Source organism: Mus musculus, chromosome 17 (assembly GCF_000001635.26).
Source record: "Mus musculus strain C57BL/6J chromosome 17, GRCm38.p6 C57BL/6J".
Lineage (NCBI taxonomy): Eukaryota > Metazoa > Chordata > Mammalia > Rodentia > Muridae > Mus > Mus musculus.
The window spans coordinates 56,916,218-56,938,734 of NC_000083.6; the positions used below are offsets into that span (position 1 = coordinate 56,916,218).

The window sequence follows — 22,517 nt, forward strand, 5'->3', positions numbered from 1 at the left end:
CTAAGAAACACCAGGAGTGTGACTCTCCCTTTAAATGGTGCCTGGCACAAGGTCTGCCCAAGATGCCAGGACATGGATGACAGCTCCACCCAGGATGTGCCTCAGTATGAGACAGGAACAGGGGGAAAGAGCCTCCACCCAGGCTACTATGCAGGTTCCCCAGCCCAAGAACTCCATGCTGTCAACCCTTGGGGACACCAACAGCATGTAAGGACACAAGGACATCATACCTCACTACAGCCTTGCAATCAGAAAATCAGATCACTCTATCCTCTGGCAGCCATCCTTTTTTTCTTCATTCATATTATATATATATATATATATATATATGTGTGTGTGTGTGTGTGTGTGTGTGTGTATGTATGTATGTGTATATATATATATTTGTGTGTGTGTGTGTATCTTTTTTCTTTTTTTATTAGATATTTACATTTCAAATGTCATCCCCTTTCCTAGTTTCCCCTCCAAAAATCCCCTATCCTCTCCCCACTCTCCCACTCCCCAACCCACCCACTCCTGCTTCCTGGTCCAGGCATTCCTCTATACTGGGGCATAGAACCTTCACAGGACCAAGGGCCTCTCCTCCCATTGGTGTCCGACTTGGCCATCCTCAGCTACATATGCAGCTAGAGCCATGAGTCTCTCTGTGTGTTTTCATTGATTGGTGGTTTAGTCCCAGGGAGCTCTGGGGTTACTGGTTAGTTCATATTGTTGTTCTCCTATGGGGCTGCAAACCCCTTCAGCTCCTTGGGTACTTTCTCTACCTCCTTCATTGGGGACCCTGTGCTCCATCTACTAGATGGCTGTGAGCATCCATTTCTGTATTAGTCAGGCACTGGCAGAGCCTCTCAGGAGACAGCTATATCAGGCTCCTGTCAACAAGCTCTTGTTGGCATCTGCAATAGTGTCTGGGTTTGATGGTTGTTTATGGAATGGATCCCCAGGTAGGACAGTCTCTGGATGGTCATTCCTTCAGTTTCTGCTCTAAACTTTGTCTCTGTAACTCCTTTCATGGGTATTTTGTTCCCCCTTCTAAGAAGGGTCGAAGTGTCCACACTTTGGTTTGCCTTCTTCTTGAGTTTCATGTGTTTTCTGGCAGCCATCCTTAGGCTGAGACAGAGCAGCCAATTCTGGCTAGACCTGCGGTGAGTCAACCCATGAGGACTGGGGATGCAGAGGGGGACTTAGCACTACAGAGCTGGGTAAAAGCCTGTGTAGAAACCAAGTCCCTGCCTATTGTCAGAGCACTGTGCTTTCCATTGGCATGATATATTTACCACCCAGCCTCCTCACCCATTAGCACAACAGGCTCCAGTACAAATCACAGAGGACTGTGGGTGGCTGGGGTTAGGTCGCCTGAGGAACCAGAGCTTGGCCAAACATAGAGAGGCCCACAGGTGTCAGGGACACAAGGCCTCTAAGCACAGAGGACTATGAACAATCCTTAGCCCCCCTCCAGGATACTGAGCCTGTTGGCCCAGAGGTGGGTCAGCTGCCTCAGTAGCCCCACTGTCCCTATACTTCAAGGCCTCACCATGAACAGGTTGGTAGTATCTTTGTCCCTTCCTGGACTACTGCAGGACAGACTGCTGTGTGCTTTCTGCCACTCGATCACTGAAGGCTGCAGGGAAGTACTCATGGCCTTGGCTCTACCTCCCCTATGGCACTGCTGAAACTCAGGATGCACTTGCAATCCACTATAATAGCACTTGCTCCCATGAGGCTGCACATCTAAGCCTGTCCCCAGAGGTCCTATGACAGAATGGTGTCTCTCCTGTCACTCTCAAATCTTTGCAGAGCTGATAAAAAAAACAGGCCGAGATAAACTCGGGCCTTGCAGGAACAAGGGTGGCCCTTGCAACAGAGACCTTTTCTGATACAGAGCAAAGCATGATGCTCCTGGACGGGCCTCACGAGTGGGACAGACAGCTTTACTGGTGATGTTTTTGCTTACAAGCCTGAGGCTGAGTTCACTCCTGAGGGTGATCTATAACCCAGAGCTGAGGTGTAGACAGGCAGATGCTTAGAGCTCACTATAGCCAAGTCAGTGAGAGGCCATATTCTCACAAGATAGGGTGGGGAACTCATGAAAACAACAACACACACAACTCAGGAACAACAACAACAACAACAACAACAACAAAACAATCTCAGGGCTGATGAGATGGCTCAGCAGGTAAGAGCACTGACTGCTCTTCCTAAGGTCCTGAGTTCAAATCCCAGCAACCACATGGTGGCTCACAACCATCCGTAAAGAGATCTGACACCCTCTTCTGGTGCATCTGAAGACAGCTACAGTGTACTTATTTATAATAATAAATAAATATTAGGGCCAGAGCGATCAGGAACTGAGCAAGCAGAGGTTCTAAATTCAATTCTGAACAACCAGATGAAGGCTCACAACCATCTGTACAGCCACAGTGTGTACTCATATACATAAAATAAATAAATCTTAAAAAAAAAAAAGACCCTCACTGTGCTATTGTATAGAGGCATCATTACCCTCTAAACAACTGAGAGAAGGTGGGCAAGACGGCTCACTCAAAGTGCTTGTAGATAAGCCTCATGACCTGAGTTCAAAACCCAAAGCCCCGTGATAAAAGGAGAACCCAATCCCCCATAAGCTGTCTTCTGACTTCCATGTGTGCCCACATTTGTCCATGCATATGTATGTTTGTGTGTCACATGCATATACAAATGCATGGACAGAGTAAAATTATAAAGGTGTAAGAACTACAGAGAAACATTGTGCTTTGCCTAGCACACAGAAGTAGCAACTCTGGAGGTAGAAACCCTCTGCCCTGTGCTACTGCTGGCTGCTGGGAAAAGCACTGGCATGCACAGTTCAGAAGCAGGCTGATGAAAATGTGCTCACATTGCATGCTGTCCCAGCTGCTCATTGACAGACAAGCCCCTGTCTGTGGGCCCACTACTCCTGCATGCTCCGTTCACTCGGGGATACTGACAACTCTTCCCTTAGAAAGGCAGTACTTAGAACACACAGCCAACCCAGCCTCCCCACTTGCCAGCCTAGGACATTTAGAGTGTCTGGAGGTCTCTGTGGCCTCACCAGCAGAACCTGCCCCAGGGACATGTCCCTCTTACTCATTTTCCAGAGACTGAACTATGGAAGATGAAGTCCTGAGTTTCTAACTGAATGTGTACTGTTGACAGAGGTGCCTATGTCAAGGACACCATAGCCTCAGGTTCAGAGGGATAGCAAAGTCTTGAGGGGGAACACAGCACACACAGCAACTGCAAGCATTGACAGGATGTACAGCTTTCTCACGCTGGGTGCTGACAGTCCACAGACTGCTCCCCTACAGAGAGGGATCCTACGGAGAACTAACCTGCCTCCCTGTCTAGCTGTGTGCATAAACCCCACCTCCTAGTCCAGCTGTGTGTGGGCAGCTGCAGTTTCTCTGAGTCCAGTCTAGACCACCAGATTGGAGATCTACATGTCTTTCTTCACAGCTCTGCCCGAGTCAGGTCCAGGGACCTGTACCACCTACTACTCTCAGCCTATGCAAACTGCAACTGGCTCAACCTCCACTTTTTGTTGTTTTTCATTCTGTTAGGGTCTGAGCTTGGCTGACAGGCATGTGCTCCTAACCCCTCCTCCCCCCTTACAGGCCAGCTCCTGCCAGGGTCACAGGTGCTCCCCACTCACTCAGCCTCTTACCTTGTTTTTGAAGTACACTTCAATGAGCATGATGAAGCCTGCATAGCCCGACTCCTCCACTTTGTAGGGGGGCTCCTTGCACACTGCAAAGAGAGTGAAAATACTCCATCAGCCTCCTGCCTGCCACAACCCTCCGGGCCCTCCGGCTGCTTAGGAGACTAGACTGCAAGAACAATGGAGCTCAGACCAGGGTTTCTGAGAAATGACAGGGCAGAGTGGGGTCAGGAACAGGCCAGGGGCAGGCTACCACAGACCAAGTGCTATAACATGTAGCAGTGACAAGCACCTTGGCAGCAGGGATGCCAGGCAGAGGGCACAGGAACTCCTCCCCAAGTTACTCAGACACAACTGCCTGAAAACCTTGCTCTGGAACAACCCTGTCCCACTCACTGTCTACCCACAATCTCCTTCAAATACCTTACCCAGGTGAAGCTGCTGAGAACAGCCACCCAAGCATGGTAGCAAAAGAGAAATGGAGATGGAGGGAGAAAGAGGAAGATAGCAGGGCTGAAGAAGGTGGGAGGTGGATGACAATGACACTCTCAGATATCACCCTTGCACACCTTGTGTGACTCTGGGGCCAAGCTTAGTAAGCAGGTAGCCTGCAGGACCTAGGAGTCCTTGAACGCAAGACCAGTAAGACATCTCCGAATGGGACCCAGGCAAGCAAAACCTGTGGCTCCACAGTCATGAGAAAGGTGGGCCCAAGACTCCCTTCTACTGGTTCCACCAGGGCTATCCTGCCCTCCGGGCACTCACAATGCTTTGGACGCCTGCACCAGCCATTCCTGGGGACCTACATCAGGATCTGCATGTGAATCATGGCATCCACAAAGCAATGCCTTTCTCATTCATTCTTGCTAATTCATTTATTTTGTGTATATTCACTCACTACCCCTTCTGGCTTCTTCCTGTGAAGGTGGCCCCCTTAAACTGAAGGAGGTAGAGACTGCCCTGCCAGGTGTCTTAGCGTGTATGGCCACTATGCCCTCACACCTATCCACATACTCTAACCCCATCACCTTCTAACAACCCAGCCATCAGAGATTCATGTAAGAACAACAGGATAGGGTCTCTGGTCTCCAGGTCACTAGCTGCTCAGGGAGGGCATCACATTATCAGGGATGGGCAACAGTTCAGCCCAACCATGTCAGGAAAGAAGTCCTGTGTGTCTAAAGGTCCCCAAAGGCCTTACAGCCCTCCACCAAGTGTCCAGGAGGAACACTGGAAAGTTAGGGGCAGACACGGTTCTTTGGGAACTCTCTCTGGCCCATAGTCCCATATGGCAACAAAGGACACTGAAATCTGGACTGGCAAGATGGCTCAGAAGGTGAAGAAGCCTGCCACTGACCCTGATGGCTTACATTTGAGCCCTGGAACCCACATGGAACAGGGAAGAAAAGTTGCCTTCTAGCTTTGATACAGACACTATGGTATACCCCTCCTCCAACATATACATAAAATAAATGAATTAATGTAATTAAATTGTTTTAGGACTAGGAGAGATGGCTCAGCTCTTGCAGGGAACCCCAGTTCAGTTCCCAGCACCCCTCACAAGTACCTTTAATTCTAGTTCCAGGTAATCCAGTGCCCTTTCCTGGCCTCCTGGGGCACCCGCACTCCCTGGCACATACCCCAGAGACACACGTATATAGAATACAAAATGTAAAAGTGATAAAACAAAACCAACCCTTGGAGAAACAACGTTAAAGCAAAGTGAATCCAGTGGAAGCAGCTCAGATCCCGGAAGGAATGAGTGGGAGCAAGAGACCCCAGGCAGGCAACAACTGTGGCAACCATATGCAGGGTGCAGAGAGAGAGGAATACAGAGAGAGCACAGAGGACATCTTATGAGGAAGGCCTAGGGCAGCTGTAGTATACCACAAACTCAACGGGATGGAAGAGAGAACAGACAAATATACCAAGGAACAGAAAGAAGCTCATGCCACAGAAAATGTCACTGTTGGGGAGAGGTGGGGTACCTGTGATCCTAGCACTCAGGAAGCTAAATTAACCACAAATGAATAAAAGGCCCTGTAATCTGACCTTGCAATGACTTAAGTCTTTCTTAGAGTAGCTCAAAGGTGGGGCCCAGGGAAAGACAAGCTGACCCCATCCTGTGTCAGATCCACAATCAGAACTGTAATCAATTCAATCAGACTCACTGTTCACCCTCCAACCCCAGAGCAGGGGGCACATTAGCCCAGAACCTTGGCTGGGTGAAGGGCAGCCCCAACAGGAAGGCTGGAGGCTCCAGGAGAGATGAGTCCTGTCATAGCTTCTCAGCAACCTCAGGGGGAGTCAGACACTGGACCAAAGCTGACAGGGAGGGAGGAAAAGGCCACTTGTACTTAGCAAACACCGGGAGAAGACTTCAGGTCTCTGCAGGCACCACAGCCACAACGGCTGTGAGTCCTGAAGCAAGCTGATGTGAGTCCAGCACGCAGTACCAAGGCAGGACCATAGTTTTCAGGCTGGCCTAAAGATAGCTATGTAGCAGCCCAGGGTCTCCAGGCTGGCCATCAACACATGACCCTGCAGAGACTGCAGGAATGCACCACTGCAGTCAGATGACCTCACTTCAAGCATAGACAGTCAGGAGTCCTGCACCTCTGGGCTGGCTGCTCACCTGTGAAGGCTGTCATGAGATAGGCACCTGCCGGACACCCAACACCTCCACGTACACCTGCTATGGACAGCAGCCACAGTGCCATGCTCTAAGACAGGGGAACCAAAGTACAGAAGATGGAGGGAATAGAAGGATGGATGGGTGGGTAGATGGATGAGTGACTGGGTAGATGGGTAGGTGGAAAGACTGACAGATGGGAGGATGGATGGGTGGATGACTGGATGACTGGATGGTAGGAGATAGGTGGACTGGTAATAAATACATAAATATACAGGGAGTGGGGGATAAATGGGTAGACAAATAAATGGATATATGGTTGAAGAGAAGGAAGAAGGAAGGCAGGTAAAAATAGAGAAGATGAGGACTAAGAAAGGAGGAATTTGAATGAAAATCACAAAAGAAAAAATAATAGAAGAAAAATAAGCCACTGCTGCCCTTAGAAGTGCTCGGCCTGTGAAGAGAAAAGAAACTCAAAGCAATTCCACTAAAATCAGGGACAAGACAAGGCTGCCCACTCTCTTCGTAGCTACTCAATATAGTACTTGAAGTCCTAGCCAGAGCAATAAGACAACTAAAGGAGATTATGATGGTTTGCATATGCTTGGCCCTGGGATTGGCACTACTAGGAGGTGTGGCCTTGTTGGAGTAGGTGTGGCTTTGTTGGAAGAAGTGTGTCACTGTGGGAGTAGTGGGCTTTGAGACCTTCCTCCTAGCTGCCCATGAAGCAGTCTTCTCCTGTCTGCCTTGGGAACAATATTTAGAACTCCCAGCTCCTCCTCTAGCACCATGCCTGCCTGGATACTGTCATGCTTCCCACCTTGATGATAATGGACTGAATCTCTGTACTTGTAAGCCAGATCCAATTAAATGTTGTCTTGTAAGAGTTGCCTTGGTCACGGTATCTGTTCACTGCAGTAAAGCCCTAAGACAGATCCCTTGGTCTGCATCCCTATCACAAGGATTATTCACATGCTACACACAAGATTTTCCAGAGGGTGCTGGGAAGTCCTCACTATTCACAGATGATATGAGAGCATACATAAGCAACCCCCAGAAATACTACCAGGGAACTCCTACAGCTGATAAACACCTTCAGCAAAGTGGCTGCATACAAAATTAACTCAAAGAAATCAGTAGCCTCTCTGTATACAAATGATAAATAGGCTGAAAAAGAAATGAGGGAGACAATACCCTTTACAATAGCCATAAATAATATAAAATACCTCAGTGTAACTAAAACCAAGCAAATGAAAGACCTGTATGATAGCTTCATAGTCAGTGAAAAATGAAAGCAGAGAAGATATCAGAAGATGGAAAGATCCCATGCTCATGGATCATAGAATTAACATAGTAAAATGGCCATCATACCAAAAGCAATCTACAGATTCAACGCAATTCCCATCAAAATGTCAACACAACTCTTTACAGACCTTAAAAGAACAATCAATATTCAGCTTCATATAGAAAAATAATAATACACAAACAAACAAACATGATATCTATAACAAGCCTGTACAATAAAAGAACTTCTGGAGTTATCACTATCCCTGATCTCAAGCTGTACTACAAAGCAATAGTAGTAATAAAACAAAACAACAAAAAAAACTGCATAGTATTGGCATAAAAACAGACAGGTTATCAATGGAATTGAATTGAAGACCAGAAGTAAATCCACAAACCTATGGACATTTGATTTTTGAAAAAGAAGGCAAAATTATACAACAGAAGAAAAAAAGCATTTTCAAGACGCTGGTCTATCTGGGTATCTGCATGTAGAATACAAATAGATCTGTATCTATCACTCTATACAAAAGTCAAGTCCAACTGGATCAAAGACCTTAACATATAAAGCCAGACACACTGAACCTGATAGAAAAGAAAGAGGGGAGTAGCCTTGAATGCATTGGCACAGGAGAACTTTTTGAACAAAATACCAATCGTGTAAAGGCGGCACAGAAATTGTGGGAGTAGCCAACTAACAACTAATCCAACTTAATCTATACCATGAGAGGGAGCCCACCATTGACACAGCCTGGATAACTAGGAACCAGAGGCTGGACAGGCCAGAGACCAAACATAAAAACATGAAAGAACCAAACATAAATAGGAAAAAAAAAGCCAATAAAATGATTCCTAATTATATTTTTCTATACTCATATATTAGCATCTAGCCCAATTGTCATCAGAGAAGCTTCACCCAGTAACTGACAGAAACAAATACAGAGACCCATAGCCAAACATTAGGTGGAGATTGAGGAATCTTGCACAAGATGGAAGGAAGGATTGCAGGAGCCAGAGGGATCGAGTACACCATAAGACTATAGAATCAACTAACCTGAGCCCATAGGGGCCCTCAGAGACTGAACCACCAATGAGAAAGCATACACAGCACTGACCCAGGCCCTCTGCACGTATGCTACAGCTGTGTAGCTTCATCTTCTTGTAGGACTCCTAACAGTGGGAGCAGGGGTTGTCTGACTGTTGCCTGCCTTTAGAACCCTTTCCCCACACCGGGTTACCTCATCTAGTCTCAATAGGAGAGAAGGTACCTAGTCTTACTACAACTTCCTATGTCATGGCTGGTTGATACCCTTAGGAGGGCTGCCCTTTTCTGAAGAGAAACAGAGGAGGATTAGATAGGGATGGGGGGGTAGGGGTTGATGAAGAGGGGCGGTGGAGGAAAAAGACTGGGAGGAGAGGAGGGGTAAACTGTGGTTGGGATGTAAAAACAAACAAACAAACAAACAAACAAACGGGTGTGTGGGAGGGGTGCTTGGCCCAAGCATAACCTGTCACCCACTGCAGGCCCAGTGTCAATATTCATGGGCTACAGCCCACATAGCAGTGCAGAAGTTGAACCATCCAGCAACAGTTCTTCCCAGTTGAAGAGCTTCTCTACAGAAAAGCATTCTGCTCAGTCCTGACACACCCAAGAAAATAGAGTTTATTGTAGTTGATCTTACAGTGAGGGCCTTGGGGCGTGATAAGGTGAAGCCCATGAGTGGTGGGGCTGGGGTTGTGATCAAGGTGAAGCCCTAAGTGGAACCCCCAGGGAGGGGCTGGGGGCAGAGCTCAGGAGTAGAGTGCCTGCCCAGAATCCTCCAGTGAGGTGCTATAGTCATAGTCAGGAGTAGAGCCCCTGCCCAGAATCCTCCAGTGAGGTGCTATAGTCATAGTCAGGAGTAGAGCCCCTACCCAGAATCCTCCAGTGAGGTGCTATAGTCATAGTCAGGAGTAGAGCCCCTACCCAGAATCCTAAAGGGAGGTGCTATAGTCATAGTCAGGAGTAGAGCCCCTACCCAGAATCCTAAAGGGAGGTGCTATAGTCATAGTCAGGAGTAGAGCCCCTACCCAGAATCCTAAAGGGAGGTGCTATAGTCATAGTCATGAGTAGAGCCCCTGCCCAGGATCCTCCAGGGAGGTGCTATAGTCATAGTCAGGAGTAGAGCCCCTGCCCAGAATCCATCATCCTCAGAATTAGTATATGACCTAACAGTAAGTATTCAGCTAACATGTGTAAAATCATGTATCTTATCATTAGCACATAACAAAAAGAAAATGGCTGTGGACTCCAGAGCATGCCCAGCCCTGACCCTACGTGAAGAGTCAACAGCTGAGACAGCCCAACCAGCACCCCCCACCCCCACACGCACCTTAGCATAGGACAGGAAGTTACCTCTGATCACAAACCTCACCAGACACTGTCCCCCAGGGAAGCTGCTCCTGAGGCAGGTGGGGAAGTAAGGGGACAGCCCTGTTGCAGCCTTGATAACATGGTACCCAGAAGAGAGGAACATATCCAAGTAGTGATAGGAGCCCCCATAATCTTTCTACCCTAAATAGTATGCATTCTTTTTTTTTTTTTTTTTAAACTGAAAATAGACTTTTCAAACAGTATATTCTGGTTAGTTTTTCTCTCCCAACTATTCTCAGGTCCTTCCCCACCCACTCAAGCCCACATCCTTTCCTTCTCTCATTAGATTACAAACAAGCATCTAAAAAATAACAGTAATATAAGACAAACAAAAACAAACCAGAATAGACAAAACAAACAGGGGAAAAAAAAAAGAGCCAAAGAGAAAGAACAAGAAACATACACATACCTAACATATAAGCAAAAAATGTACAAGGGGGGGGAAAGCCCAGACAAAGCACTGTGAGAAAGAATAAATAAAAACAAGACAAAAAAACCCAAACAACTCCAAAATACTGCTGAGTTTATTTGTGCTGGGCATGGGTTCAGTCCTCAAGAGTTGTTTGTATACCCAGTCAGACTTCTCAGAGAGTTCTTAAGCCATCACCCTAATTGCTTCTGACCCAGGATGCTTCCTGGCTGCTCCAGCACCCACATGTCCCCAGCCAGTTCCCATGAGTAGGCGGGACACAGGCACTAGTCAAGGGGTCCTGCCACCTCCAAGCTCACAGGGACCATGGGTGAGGAAGGGCAGGGAAAGGGAACTCACCACGCTTGGGTTTAGGGAAGCTGTCATGCAGCCGGAAGATGACCTTCTCCACAAAGTGCTGGATGTCACACTGCTCAGGGCCACGCACGAAGACCATCCAGTCATGGGTGAAGCCCTCGGTGGTGGGCTTCTTCCGTAGCTGGGCACGGTGCCCCAGCTCTAACTTCACCTGGACAGTGCACTGAGGGGAAATAGAGGCAGGGCCTGGTCAGCATGGAAGCAGAGACACTCACTGCTGCCCTGTGCCCCAGCCTAGGACATGGAAGCAGAGACACTCACTGCTGCCCTGTGCCCCGGCCTAGGACATGGAAGCAGAGACACTCACTGCTGCCCTGTGCCCTGGCCTAGGATACAGTCAGTGCATGCTTCCAGGAAGCAGAGACACATGCAACACGGTCCCCAGCATGTGTAGAGAGGGCTCAGGTCCTGGCTCCTTACATTAGCAACAACATCTTTGACCCCTTAAACTCGATGCTACCCCTGGACACCCTGGACATCACTGAGGACTTGATGGTCCCCTCCACCGGGCATTTTCCCCTGACCACCTCCCTGTTTGTGTTCTTTATGGAAACTATCATGGCCCCTGCTGTTCACTTAAACATAGAGCCTGAGACCTTGAAGAGCACAACTAGGCAGCCTGCTACTGATGGCCCAAGAGCCACCTAGCCAGCTACCAGCTCCTTGATGGAGCGCTCTTTTCCTCCCTTTCCTCCTGCAAGTGTCTTAACACTGTACTCTGAAACCCCAAGTGACTCAGGCCAGCCCCAAACTAAGCACAAAGCCACTACACTCCAAGGGATTCCCAGCACAAAGGTGGGCCCACCTCAGAAAAGGGAGCCAACTAGAATCCCTGCAGTGTGTAAAACCTTCTCTGGACATGTTATATTCATGTATGCAAGCACAAAGATCCTCCCCCCAAACTTTTCACTGTACATATTGACGAAGGGCCTCTCATCAGTGCTGGTCTGGCTCGTCTAGGTCACCAGCTTGCCCAGGTGCTAGTTACTTTTTGTCAACTTGACACAAGCCAGAGTCATCTCAACAGGGAACTTCAACTGAGAAAATGTTTCTATCAGATTGTTCTGTGCTGTGGTTTCTTAATTAATGATTGATATGCCAGGGCTCAGCCCACCATGGGAGCAGGTGGTCCTGGGATATATAAAAAAATAGAACTAAGGAAGCCATGAGGAGCAAGCCCTGGCTCAGTGATGGGCTGCAACTGGGACATATAAGCCAAGTCCACCTGTATTTGGTCATGTGTTTACCCCAGCAGCAAAAAACGGAGAGGGCCACCAGACCTCGGCCTCCCCAGTACTGGTCTGCATGGGTACCAGGGAGTTCAACTGCACCTTCATATTGCACAGTGAGCATGTTTGCCACCGAGCCATGTCCCCAGCCTTTTTACATGTTTTTAATGTGGTCTGTGTGTGTGTGTGTAGATGGAGGCAGAGGACAGCTCTGAAGGTCACCCTCAGGATTACTATTCACTGTTCTTTTTTAATGTTTATTTTTACTCTATTTACATATTTGTCTGTGTATCTGCTATGTGTGGAGCTGGACTGAGGGGACGTCAGAAGAAGGAACTGGACTCCCTAGAACTGGTGTTTGTGAGTCACCTGCTTGGTGCTGGAAACCCAACTCCGGCCCTCTACAGCAGTACCAAGTGCTCTTACCAGCCTAGCCATTGCCCAGGCCCACTTTCTTTGAGACAGAGTCTCCCACAGGCCTGGAACACACTCATTAGGCTAGAGCAGTTGGTCATGATGCCCCAGGACCTCCTCGTCTGCAGCCCCCCAAGGTCTGGATCACAAGCAAGCACCACACCAAGCTTTTTCACGACTTCTAGGGACTCAACTTAGGTCTTCATGTTTGCAAGTCAGCACTCTACTAAGCCATCCCTTCAGCCCAAAAAAATCACACACACAAACACACACACACACACACACACACACACACACACACACACACACAGAGTCTCTCTCTTTCTCTTTGTGATACTATGATTAAACCGAGGGCCTTCATGCATGCTAAGCAAGCCCTAAGCCACACCATCAGGCCCTCCCTAGATATTTATTTTTGAGCGAAAATCTCACTTAAGTAACCTTGGCCAGCCTAGAACTTGCTTTGTTAACCAGACTATCATTGAACTCAGTGCTGAGACTTAAAGTGTGTGCCATCATGTTTAGCCCTAGTCTACCCAGCCCCAACCCTTTTAAAGTCAAGGTCTCACCATGCAGCCCAGGCTGCCCTTGAACTCTCCACCCCTCTGCTTCCTGACTGCTGGAGTCTCCTGTCTGACCCCACCAGAATATGCTTAGTGGAAGGGCCTAATATAAAACAGGATCCTGACAGCAGCAGAAGCCACACTGACTTGCTAAGTGCCCTGCCCAGATAAGCAAGACAATCTGGTAGGAGGCCCAGACCTTCTTCCAGTAACTCTGGTCTCTGCTAGCCCTCCCCTGTGGAACCAATGTCCAGGTGCCTAGACTCCAGAAGTCATACCTATGTCTCCCCACACTTGACCACATAACCCCTCTAGTGTCTGTGTATGCAAATCTCTGCCAGGACAAGCATAGTTTAGGCTCCTAGGATGTGCTCCAGAGGGCTAGTAAGAGGAGCAACCAGATGGGACACAGTGGGTGTGACAGTGGACTGTTTAAGTGGGTAATGGCAGGGACATCTGAAAGATATGCTTGACCACAAATGGAGGCAGATGGGGGAGAAACTAGAAAAAGGGAAGGAAGGCCTGACAGGAGAAACCAGCTGGACCTGAGTGCAGATATGATGTGGTCTCTGAGACAAGGGGACAGGGCTGTAACTCTGTCAGAAGAGCAGAACAGAGGCCCAGAATCCCAGCACTGGGAACATCTTGGGGAAAACTACCCATCAACACTTACACCCTGCTGGGTGTGGTACATGCAAGTGACCCGGCAGAGGCCAGCCTCTGCTACATGGCCAGACCCCAGGAAGCCTGCATGGACAAACTACAGACGAAGCCCAAGCAGTTTTATGAGCATGGGGTATGGTTAGAGAATTTTCAATTTGATTCTAAAGCAATACTGCCAGCACCCTGGAGAACATGATCAGAGGGCCACTGCTGGCTGGAGGCTTCCAAGACTCCTAACACAGGTGACCCTATTCCCCTGAGTCACTTCTTTGGAGTTCCTGTCAGCTCTAGGCCTGATCTATATATCCTACGACTCACCAGCTGAGCCCTGGGCGGCCTGCCTGACATGAGGTTCTCCTATGGGCCACAGCACGGGCAGCACAGTGGCTATTGCGAAAGAACGAATGACCACAGCTCCACTGGGGCTAGGACGCAGGCACCAGAACTTCGAGGCACAAGCCAAAGTAAACTGTAGGTTTCTAGGTGTTGACAACGTGTGCCCAAAGCACTGGCTAATGACACTAATTCCCAAAGGGCTAGTACCAACTAGGGCCACAACACCCCCCCCCCCCCCCGGTTAAGGGCCGAACCAGTCATGTCCAGGTCCCCCAGACCTAATCACCTTTGTCTTGTGCTGAACCTCAAGGAGAGACCCACACTCTGGGGGACCAGAATCTTCTAGAAATGGTGGTGGGACACCACAGGGTCTATGCCATCAACATGAGAAAGGGGCCTAAAGCTGCTGCTGCAGCTCAAGGCACAGCTGAGCCCTAGCCATCCTGGTGCCATCATCTTCAGGCCCCTCCTTGCTCTCTACCTGGATTTCTTGTGCCCATACTTGAGCAAACCCACTAGCTGATTCTCCAGGAGTAGTGTTGATGGCAAGTGGAACTTGGGTGGAGACACTGCCGTAAACAGCACAGCTCACCTCATGCCGCCAGCACCACAAGGCCCTCCAAGCATTATGACTACTTGTTGCATGGATGCCTCTGCACAATCCCAAAACTGGGAGCTACACCGGGCAGTGGTGGCGCACGCCTACAATTCCAGCACTTGGGAGGCAGAGGCAGGCGGATTTCTGAGTTCGATGCTAGCCTGGTCTACAGAGTGAGTTCCAGGGCAGTCAGAACTACACAGAGAAACCCTATCTCAAAAAACAAAAACAAAAGCAAAAAGCAAAAAACAAAAACAAAAACAAAATTGGGAGCTATAAGTGACCTTGCTGCCTGGACCCCAAGGAAAGTCCCCAAGCAGAGGTGAGCAGCCAAGGCCTGCTCCAAGAAGTGTCACTTATTCTACTGCTGGAGATCAGAAGCCAAGGGGTACAGCAGCCTGAAGCCTCAGAGTACTACATGGGGCCAGTTAAGCTCAAAAGGAGGCTTCATGCTGCAGGCCAACGGGCAAGGGCACTCAGACCCAGAATCTCAATCCAGCAAGCCAGACAAACAGCACAGGGGGCATCTCACAGGCTCTTCCTGAGGGAGCCCGCTCTCTCTAGGTGTGAAGGGGCAAATGGCAGAACTCCCCATCCCACAGCACTGAGTGACTCCAAATCCACCCACACACCCTTATCCACCCACCATACACTCATATATCCATCCATTCTCCCTGTCACCTATCCATCTTCCCTTCTGTCTATTCACCCACCATGCACTAACATAACCATCAACCCATCTATCTACACACCTACCAACCCACCTGCCGTCCACTCACTTAGCTGCACTCACATATCCATCTACCCATCCAACCATCCATCCATCCTCTAATCCATCCATCCATCCATCCATCCACCCATCCATCCATCCATCCATCCACCCACACACATCAATCAACCTATCTCTCCTACCTATCCATCATCCACTCCTCCTGGCCAACCCTCAAAAGCTCAGTCAAAGCTTGGACCCAAGAGGCAGTCATTATCTGTTAGATTTCCTATAGGTTTTCATTTAATTTTCTTGTGGGAATTCTCTGTAATAAATGCCCCTTCCTCTGGGAATCTACACAACACCCCACGGTATAATTACACCTGTCATCTGGCTCCTGCTGGCAATACCTTGGCATGCATCTGACTCTCACCTCCAGTAAGGAAAAAACATCAGGTCTGACCCCATAGCAAAGTTCACACACTGATGGTGAAGCTGCCAGGACCCAGACCCGGACCCAACAGAGCAATGGTGACACAAGACCAAGTCAACTGTGCTCTCTAGAACTAGTCCCACACAGCACACCTGGCAAGCAGGTAGCCTGGAGCATAAGAGAAACACAGTACCCCTAAGACACTCCACTCCAGTGGAAAGCACCTGGCCAAAAAGCAAGACAAGTCTGGAGAACAAAAAATTAAAAAATACATCTAAGCTGGCATCCCTAGGGCCCAGCCTCCAACCACTGTCACCTCCTTTCTGGGTCCAGCTACCTTCTTCTTTCTGACAGGGCACAATGCTTAAAACAGAGGGATGGGAAAGATCCAGGAAGGGACAGGTGTGCCGTCCACATGCTATGACAGGCACTGAAAGGAGACTGTGAGAGCGTCTACAACACACGGAGATTCACGATGTGTCTCCGACTCCCTGGGCAGGGTACTAGAACTAGTCTAGAGCTAGCTACAGAGGACCAGACTCGGCTCTATCTCCAGCGCTTTGCCCACTGTGGGGAGGTGGAACACTCAGGACATCAGGGAAGGAATCCACACTGGCCCCACACCTGAGCCAAAAATCTCCATTCCCAGAGTGGAGCAGTCCCAAACAGGGCCACCCGTGATCTCACTTCATCCCTTCTGAGGCCAGGCCAGGAACTCTGGGAAGGGGACTCCAGGTTCTTTGGGAGTTACAACACCCTCCCTAATGATTGCCGGAGAGCCCCATTGGGTTCTCAAACCCTTCTCATCTTTCTAGTATTGTTCCCCAAAAAGCCAATCCCATTCCACCCCTCCCCAAAGTCAGCAGCAATCCTGGGTATGCCCTGCTCAACATGGAAATCCAATACACCAGACAGCACTGGATTGGGGAGTGAGGTGGGCATGGGCGTGAAGGGGACACCTGAGACACTTTCCTGGCCTTCCTGCTCATAGAGAAAATGGGAAGCCCAGAGTAAAAACTACTGCTTCTGTGCTGGCCTCTGCACCAGCCTCAGAGTCAGAGGGAAACACGAGACCGGGACAGGGAAGGCACGCAGGGCTAGCACCCAAACGAGCACACTGCTTCCCAGTAAGGCACATACATATCTGTTCATGGCAACCCCATGGTGGAGAGAGGCTCGGACTCTACCCTGCACACCCTCAGTCCTTTGAGGACAATCACATCTCTGAGGGCCAGCCCTCCACTCCCCGCAGGGGTCTCCTGAGCTGGCCGGGAAGGAAAGGCACACCAACACCTTCTAGTGCCAGGGTCCTATCCATTACCCTCTGGTATGGCCGGGTACTCAGTCATGATGGCTGCTCAGCATTTAGCAGGTGCTCCTATGATAAGGACTCAACTTTTCATCTACTTGGCTGAAACCTAAAAGCAGCCACAAACACAGCTGAGCACCAGCAGCTCTTGGGGGTCTTACACCTGAGCAAATCCTGTTCCCCACTGTCCCTGAGATTGCTGCCTTTCCTCAGCATCACAGCCACAAAGTGACAGCCACCCAGGACACCACAGAGGGAATGGTCTCCAATCTCTGGGGATTCTATTGAGGACATGGACTCCTGAGTTTTGGAGTGCAGAGGGTGCCGAAGAACAGGGACTTTTTGTGTGGTTCAACTAATGAAGAGCCCAGGTAGCAAGCAGGCTTGCAAATCAGCCTATTCACTAGCAGCAAGTCAGGCACACCAGGGACAAAAAAGCTATGCCTGCTACCTGCCCCAGTGGTCCTAGGTCATAGATAGTGGGACACACAGGAGGTCCCTACCGATGTATCTGAAACTAACAGCCACATGGCCAAACTAGACAAAGCCGCCTCCATGGTGCCAGCAGCTAGGGATGACCCAACCTGCCCTTACCAACAGCAGAGGAAGCCATCAGCTGCCACCCCCACAGCCCCACACCTTCCCAGGACTGGTACCCCTGGAAGTTCCGTCTTTGGAAGGGAAGGGGGAGGATGTGACCCTGGGTGAGGGGAATCTAAAGAAGATGGGGAGGAGCTCACATGGTACAGAGCTGGGTGACATGAGGGGAAGAGGTAGAGGAGGCAGGCTACCCAAGAGGCTGGGAAAAGTGAACTGAAGTGAGTGTCTTAGATGGAGAGAGGGTGTGGCTGGGCAGAGAGCATTCAAAACAGACCTGAAGCTAGCACCTGGTTGGGGGGGGGGTATTCCCTGGAGTTTGGGGAGATTTGGGGTCATGGGCCCAGGAAGAAGGAATCTTCCAAAAAAAGATTGAGGCTCAGGCCCTATTTGGGGTGGTGTAGCATCTAAGAGGATATGTAGGGGGGGCATCCTAAAGTTACTAGCCCTGTCTGTGGGGACTCTGTGTAGACTCTCCACAGAGTCTGATTCATGCTAGGGACCACAGGGGCTGGAAGACCCACTTAAGTTCTGAGACATGTTTCCAAAGATTCTGGGCCATACAAGGATGCCAGGAGCTGTGGGGTGTACTGGAGTTCTGAAGGGAGTCTGGCTAGATTTGGATTCATAAGGGACGTGAGTTCCCGGCTAGACTGGGTGGCTTTGTAATCCCAATGGGTTCCATTCTCTACTGGGATTCTAAATGATTTCCCAGGGGATGTGGGGCCAGGACGGGATCCCCATGGTGCTGTGAGTGGCTATAGGATTCCAAAAGTCTTCCTGGAGAGCTGTGGACCAGGCGGGAGATCCCCAGGGTGCTAAGGTAGTACCAAGGCTCTAAGGGGAATCCCAAAGGGTTCCAGGCTGTGATGATGCCCAGGGCGCTAAATCCCTGGGATCCTGATAAACACTTCAGGAGTCTGTGTGTAAACTGGATTCCTAAGGGGCGCCTCCGGGGACTCTGGAATGAGATGGAGTTCCTAAGGTGTTGAAGCCCTGAGCTCCTGTATGATGCCCAGGGGGTACTCCGGGATTCTAAGGGGTGTCTCACGGGGCTCTGAGCCAGGCTGAGTCCCTCAAGATGCCGCGGCGGTGTGGATACACTACGCTGGCAGAGAATTCCCCAGTGTGGAGTGGGTGGCACTGGGGTGCTGAGTTAGATCCCAAAGGGTTCTGCACCAGACCTGGGGTCGCGATGGGGGAGGGGTACGTGGGTCACAGTGGAGGAGGGGCATCCCGAGATGGCGATGGGGGAAGGACGCCCCGGGGTCGCAGTGGCTGGAGAAGGGCCCATCCGGGTGGGCGCGCGCAAACTCGGTGCCCACGGGGCGGTGTGCGCGCAGGGCCGGCCACAACGCCGCGCAGGGCAGCGGGAGGCCAGTCCCGGGCGGAGGCTTCTTACCTGATTGTCCATGACTGGCGCCCGCCCCGCCCCCGGGCCCGCGTCGCTCTCGCTGCCGCCGCTCAGCAACGCCCCGCCGCTCTCATTGTCTGTCGGGGGCCGCACCGCCGCCGCCGCCGTTCCGGGCCGCCCGCCCGCCCGCCAGCCGCGCTGAACCGGAAACCGCCGCCAGCCCGGGCGGCTCAGCGACCGCGGGCCCCCAGCCGCCGACTCGGGCCCGGCCTCGCCGATGGACAAGCCTCCGAGCCTGTCAGAAGGCCAGAGACCCGCGCGTGGGGCGGGACTTCCGGGCTGGTGGGGGCCCGCCGGGCGACAGTCAGAACGACGAAGCCGTCAGCCAATAGAAAGCCGGCGCCGCAGGGGGGCGGGCGGAGGGAGTGAAGGAGGCGCGAGGCGAGCTCTGCTGAGCGGCGCGAGGTGTGCGCCGCACGTGGAGGGGTTGGGCCAGGCCGTGGCGCGGTGCCTGCGCACTGCGCCCCGGGAGCGGCTCTAGAGGGGACGTCCCTAAAAAGGCCCTAAGAGTTTAAGTTCGAGCCCTGCGGAGGGAGGGAGCGCTGGCGATGTTCGGTGCTCCTGCGTGACAGCGCCGGTGGTTAGTTTACCGGTCTGGATCCTGTAAAGCCAGCGGGTTCAGCCCACTTCTCCTTGCAAAGGCTAGGGTTGTGCATCTGTAAAAAACCAGCCTGTGACTTCAGTGACCTCTTCTGGCCTTCTCAAGCACTGCACACAGGTGCTAGCGCTCGCACACAGACACGCACCATTTAAAATGTAAGCTTTTAAAAAACAAAAACAAACAAAAAAACTTGTCGGAGGTGGTTCTTCTTTCTGTGGTTGTTACAGTGCACATCTGAAACGGAGCCATTCTAAATGATCAGCGGTCTCATTCATTCAACGCAGGGAAAGGAACGGTAGTCAGTAGTCAACCGTAGACTGTGGATACTGACAACTGGGGATTGAACTCAGGGCTCCCGCCATTGAACTACACCCACAGCTCTGTTTTCACTTTTTTACTTGAAGGCCAAGGCTGGGGCATAATTGGTAGAGCACTCTGCTAGAACGATGAAGCCCTGGGTTCTAGCCTCAAGACTCTATAAGCCAAGTGCAGAGATACATGTCTATCATCCTAGAACTTGGATATAAAAGGCAATACAAATTTTTGCTAACCTGAATAAAAGACACACACACAATCCAGGTATTTTATTTACAAACCGTAAGTCTAGGTTGTGCAGCTATTCTAGTTTGGAACTAGTTTGGAGCTATTCTAACTTACATCCCTGCCCATGTGTCCCTTGTGACGTGCTGTTTTTCCTGGCCACATGCTTATGGTCCATCTCCTCTCGTGGCGGCCTCCTCCAGTTTCCCTGTCTTTCTTAGTCTCCTTTCTCTACCTGCAACCTCCAGCCAGGTAACTGAAAACCTGCCTACCTCTATCTATTGCCCAGTCACAGGCTTTAGCCTTTTATTGACTAATTGACTTGGGAGGCTAGGTTACATACGTAGCATCACTTGGGGTATGTGAGGATCTCCTCCTTGGGGGCAACTAGACCTTGGGATACAGAATTTAGCACCTAAATACAAGCAGTACCAGACCAAGCCCCTACACTTGGAGGTGGAGGCAGTAAGACTGTGACCTCAAGATAGTGGTGAGAAAGCCCTCCCTTGTTCATGGAGTAAAGGTGCTATGCCACCAGTGGTTTAACTAGCCCTAACGATGACTGAGGCTCACTCATCGTTCAGAAAGACTAGATCAGGTAAACGGATGTAACTGAGGAGAGGCCCCCGACGGTCTGGTTCTGAAGAGAGCTGGCAGGGAACGGTTTCTGCATAATGTCTTGTAGAGATAAGCCAAGGACCTGGATCTTGTCCTCCAGAACCCAAATTAAAGTGGAGAGAATGGACTCTTTATGTGCTATGACTGGCACTCCCACACCCTAAACAAAAATTAAAAAACAAAGACAAAAACAACTTCAAGATTGAATGGGGAAATGGCCCAAGTGTTGATGTATTTAAAAGTGTAGTGTAAAAGAATATACTAGACTATCCGCAGACAAACGAAGGACGTTCTGGCATCTGCTCAGTGACATGAAACACAGGATACACACTGCAGGATCCCACTCCCGGGAGGTCCCCAGAGCAGTCAGATTCAAAGACAGGAAGTGAGATGGTAAGGGCTGAATCTGGGGAGGGATGGACTTAGTGTGGAATGGGAGCAAAGCCAGGAACACAATTCAACCAGTACTCTGGAGGCTGAGGCAGGGCAGTCTCAGGTCCATCTTGGGCTACAGAGTGAGACCCTATCTCAATAACCAGAAGAAAAGCTTTGAAGGCGATGCCTGTCCTGAGTCCTTATTTATACCACTTCATGGCACAAAATCAGTGAATGAGCTCTTCAGACAGAGAAAACCCAACCCAAGCAATAAAAACAGAAAAAGTAATTGGGGGGGGGGGGTTTCACCACTTTGAAATCTCTAATGAGTGACTTTGTTATTTACTTATTTATTTATCTGTCTAGTTATATGAAGTTTTTAACTTTTCTGTTTTGTCTTGTTGGAGACAGGGTCTCACTATGTAGCCATGGCTGATCTGGAACTTACTCTGTAGACCAGGCTGGCCTGAAACTCACAGAAATCCTCTGCTCTCAAGTGCTGGGATTAAATGTATGTGCCTCCACACACACTTATTTGTTAATGTGAGTTATTTTGGGTTTTTAACTCAGCGTCTCACTCTGTACCCCAGCCTAACTTCAAATTCATAACTATCCTCCTGCCTCAGCTTCCGCAGCACCAAGATGACAGCCGCCACACCTCTGAACAATTACTTACAATTTATTGTGTGTGAGTTAGTGCCTGCGAGTCAGTCTGTTCTGGTGCATGTGGATGTCAACAAAGAGTGTTGGGTCCCCAGGAAATGGAGTCAGAAGCCATTGTGAAGGCCCAGAGAGGGTGCTGGGAACCCAACATGGGTCCTCTGCAAGAGCAGCCAACACTCGTAATGTGTGAGCTGTCTCTCCAGCTTCTGGATAACTCAGTATATGGCAGCAATCGCTGGATGATCAAGTCCCTCGCCTGAATGGCTGGTGAGCCTAGGAGACAGTTTAGCACCCTGGGACTGGTTTTGGGTTATGCCCACCCTCTTCTTGCAGTAGTTCACTTGCCGGCCGAATTCCTTCCCGAATGTGCTTTGCAAAAACATCCCCCTCTCCAAACAATAGCAACCTCTGGGTCCATGATCTACATCTGCATCATTCTGCACATATCTCTGAATGAGAGCAGAGGCCTCCCCAAAGATGCTGACAATCAAATTGAGAAAGTTTGTATTCAGGTGCATCCCGAATGTGCCGGGGATGAAGACTAGAAGAGCCAATCCGTCCGGAACTGGTTTGGGGTGCATGCACAGGAAGGGCAAAACTGTGTCCTCTAGAAGTTTTGTAAGGGGGAAATCCCCTGTTTCCCATTTTATACCTGTGAATAAT

General features: G+C 50.0%; 1 protein-coding gene across 2 annotated transcripts in view; it reads right to left on the bottom strand.

The window, feature by feature from the left end:
• Mllt1 (myeloid/lymphoid or mixed-lineage leukemia; translocated to, 1) overlaps positions 1 to 19,292 on the bottom strand; it is a 42,902-nt gene extending 23,610 nt beyond the window's left edge. The window contains exons 1-3 of one of the 2 annotated variants that reach the window (XM_006524778.3): positions 19,046 to 19,292; positions 10,775 to 10,955; positions 3,683 to 3,765 (exon numbers count right to left, since the gene is read on the bottom strand). In XM_006524778.3, coding sequence (XP_006524841.1) covers positions 3,683 to 3,765; positions 10,775 to 10,955; positions 19,046 to 19,057 — 276 coding nt within the window. In that variant the 5' untranslated portion in view covers positions 19,058 to 19,292. The remainder of the gene's footprint in view (positions 1 to 3,682; positions 3,766 to 10,774; positions 10,956 to 19,045) is intronic. The other variant, NM_022328.2, reaches the window with a different exon arrangement.
• Between the last annotated feature and the right edge of the window lie 3,225 nt (positions 19,293 to 22,517).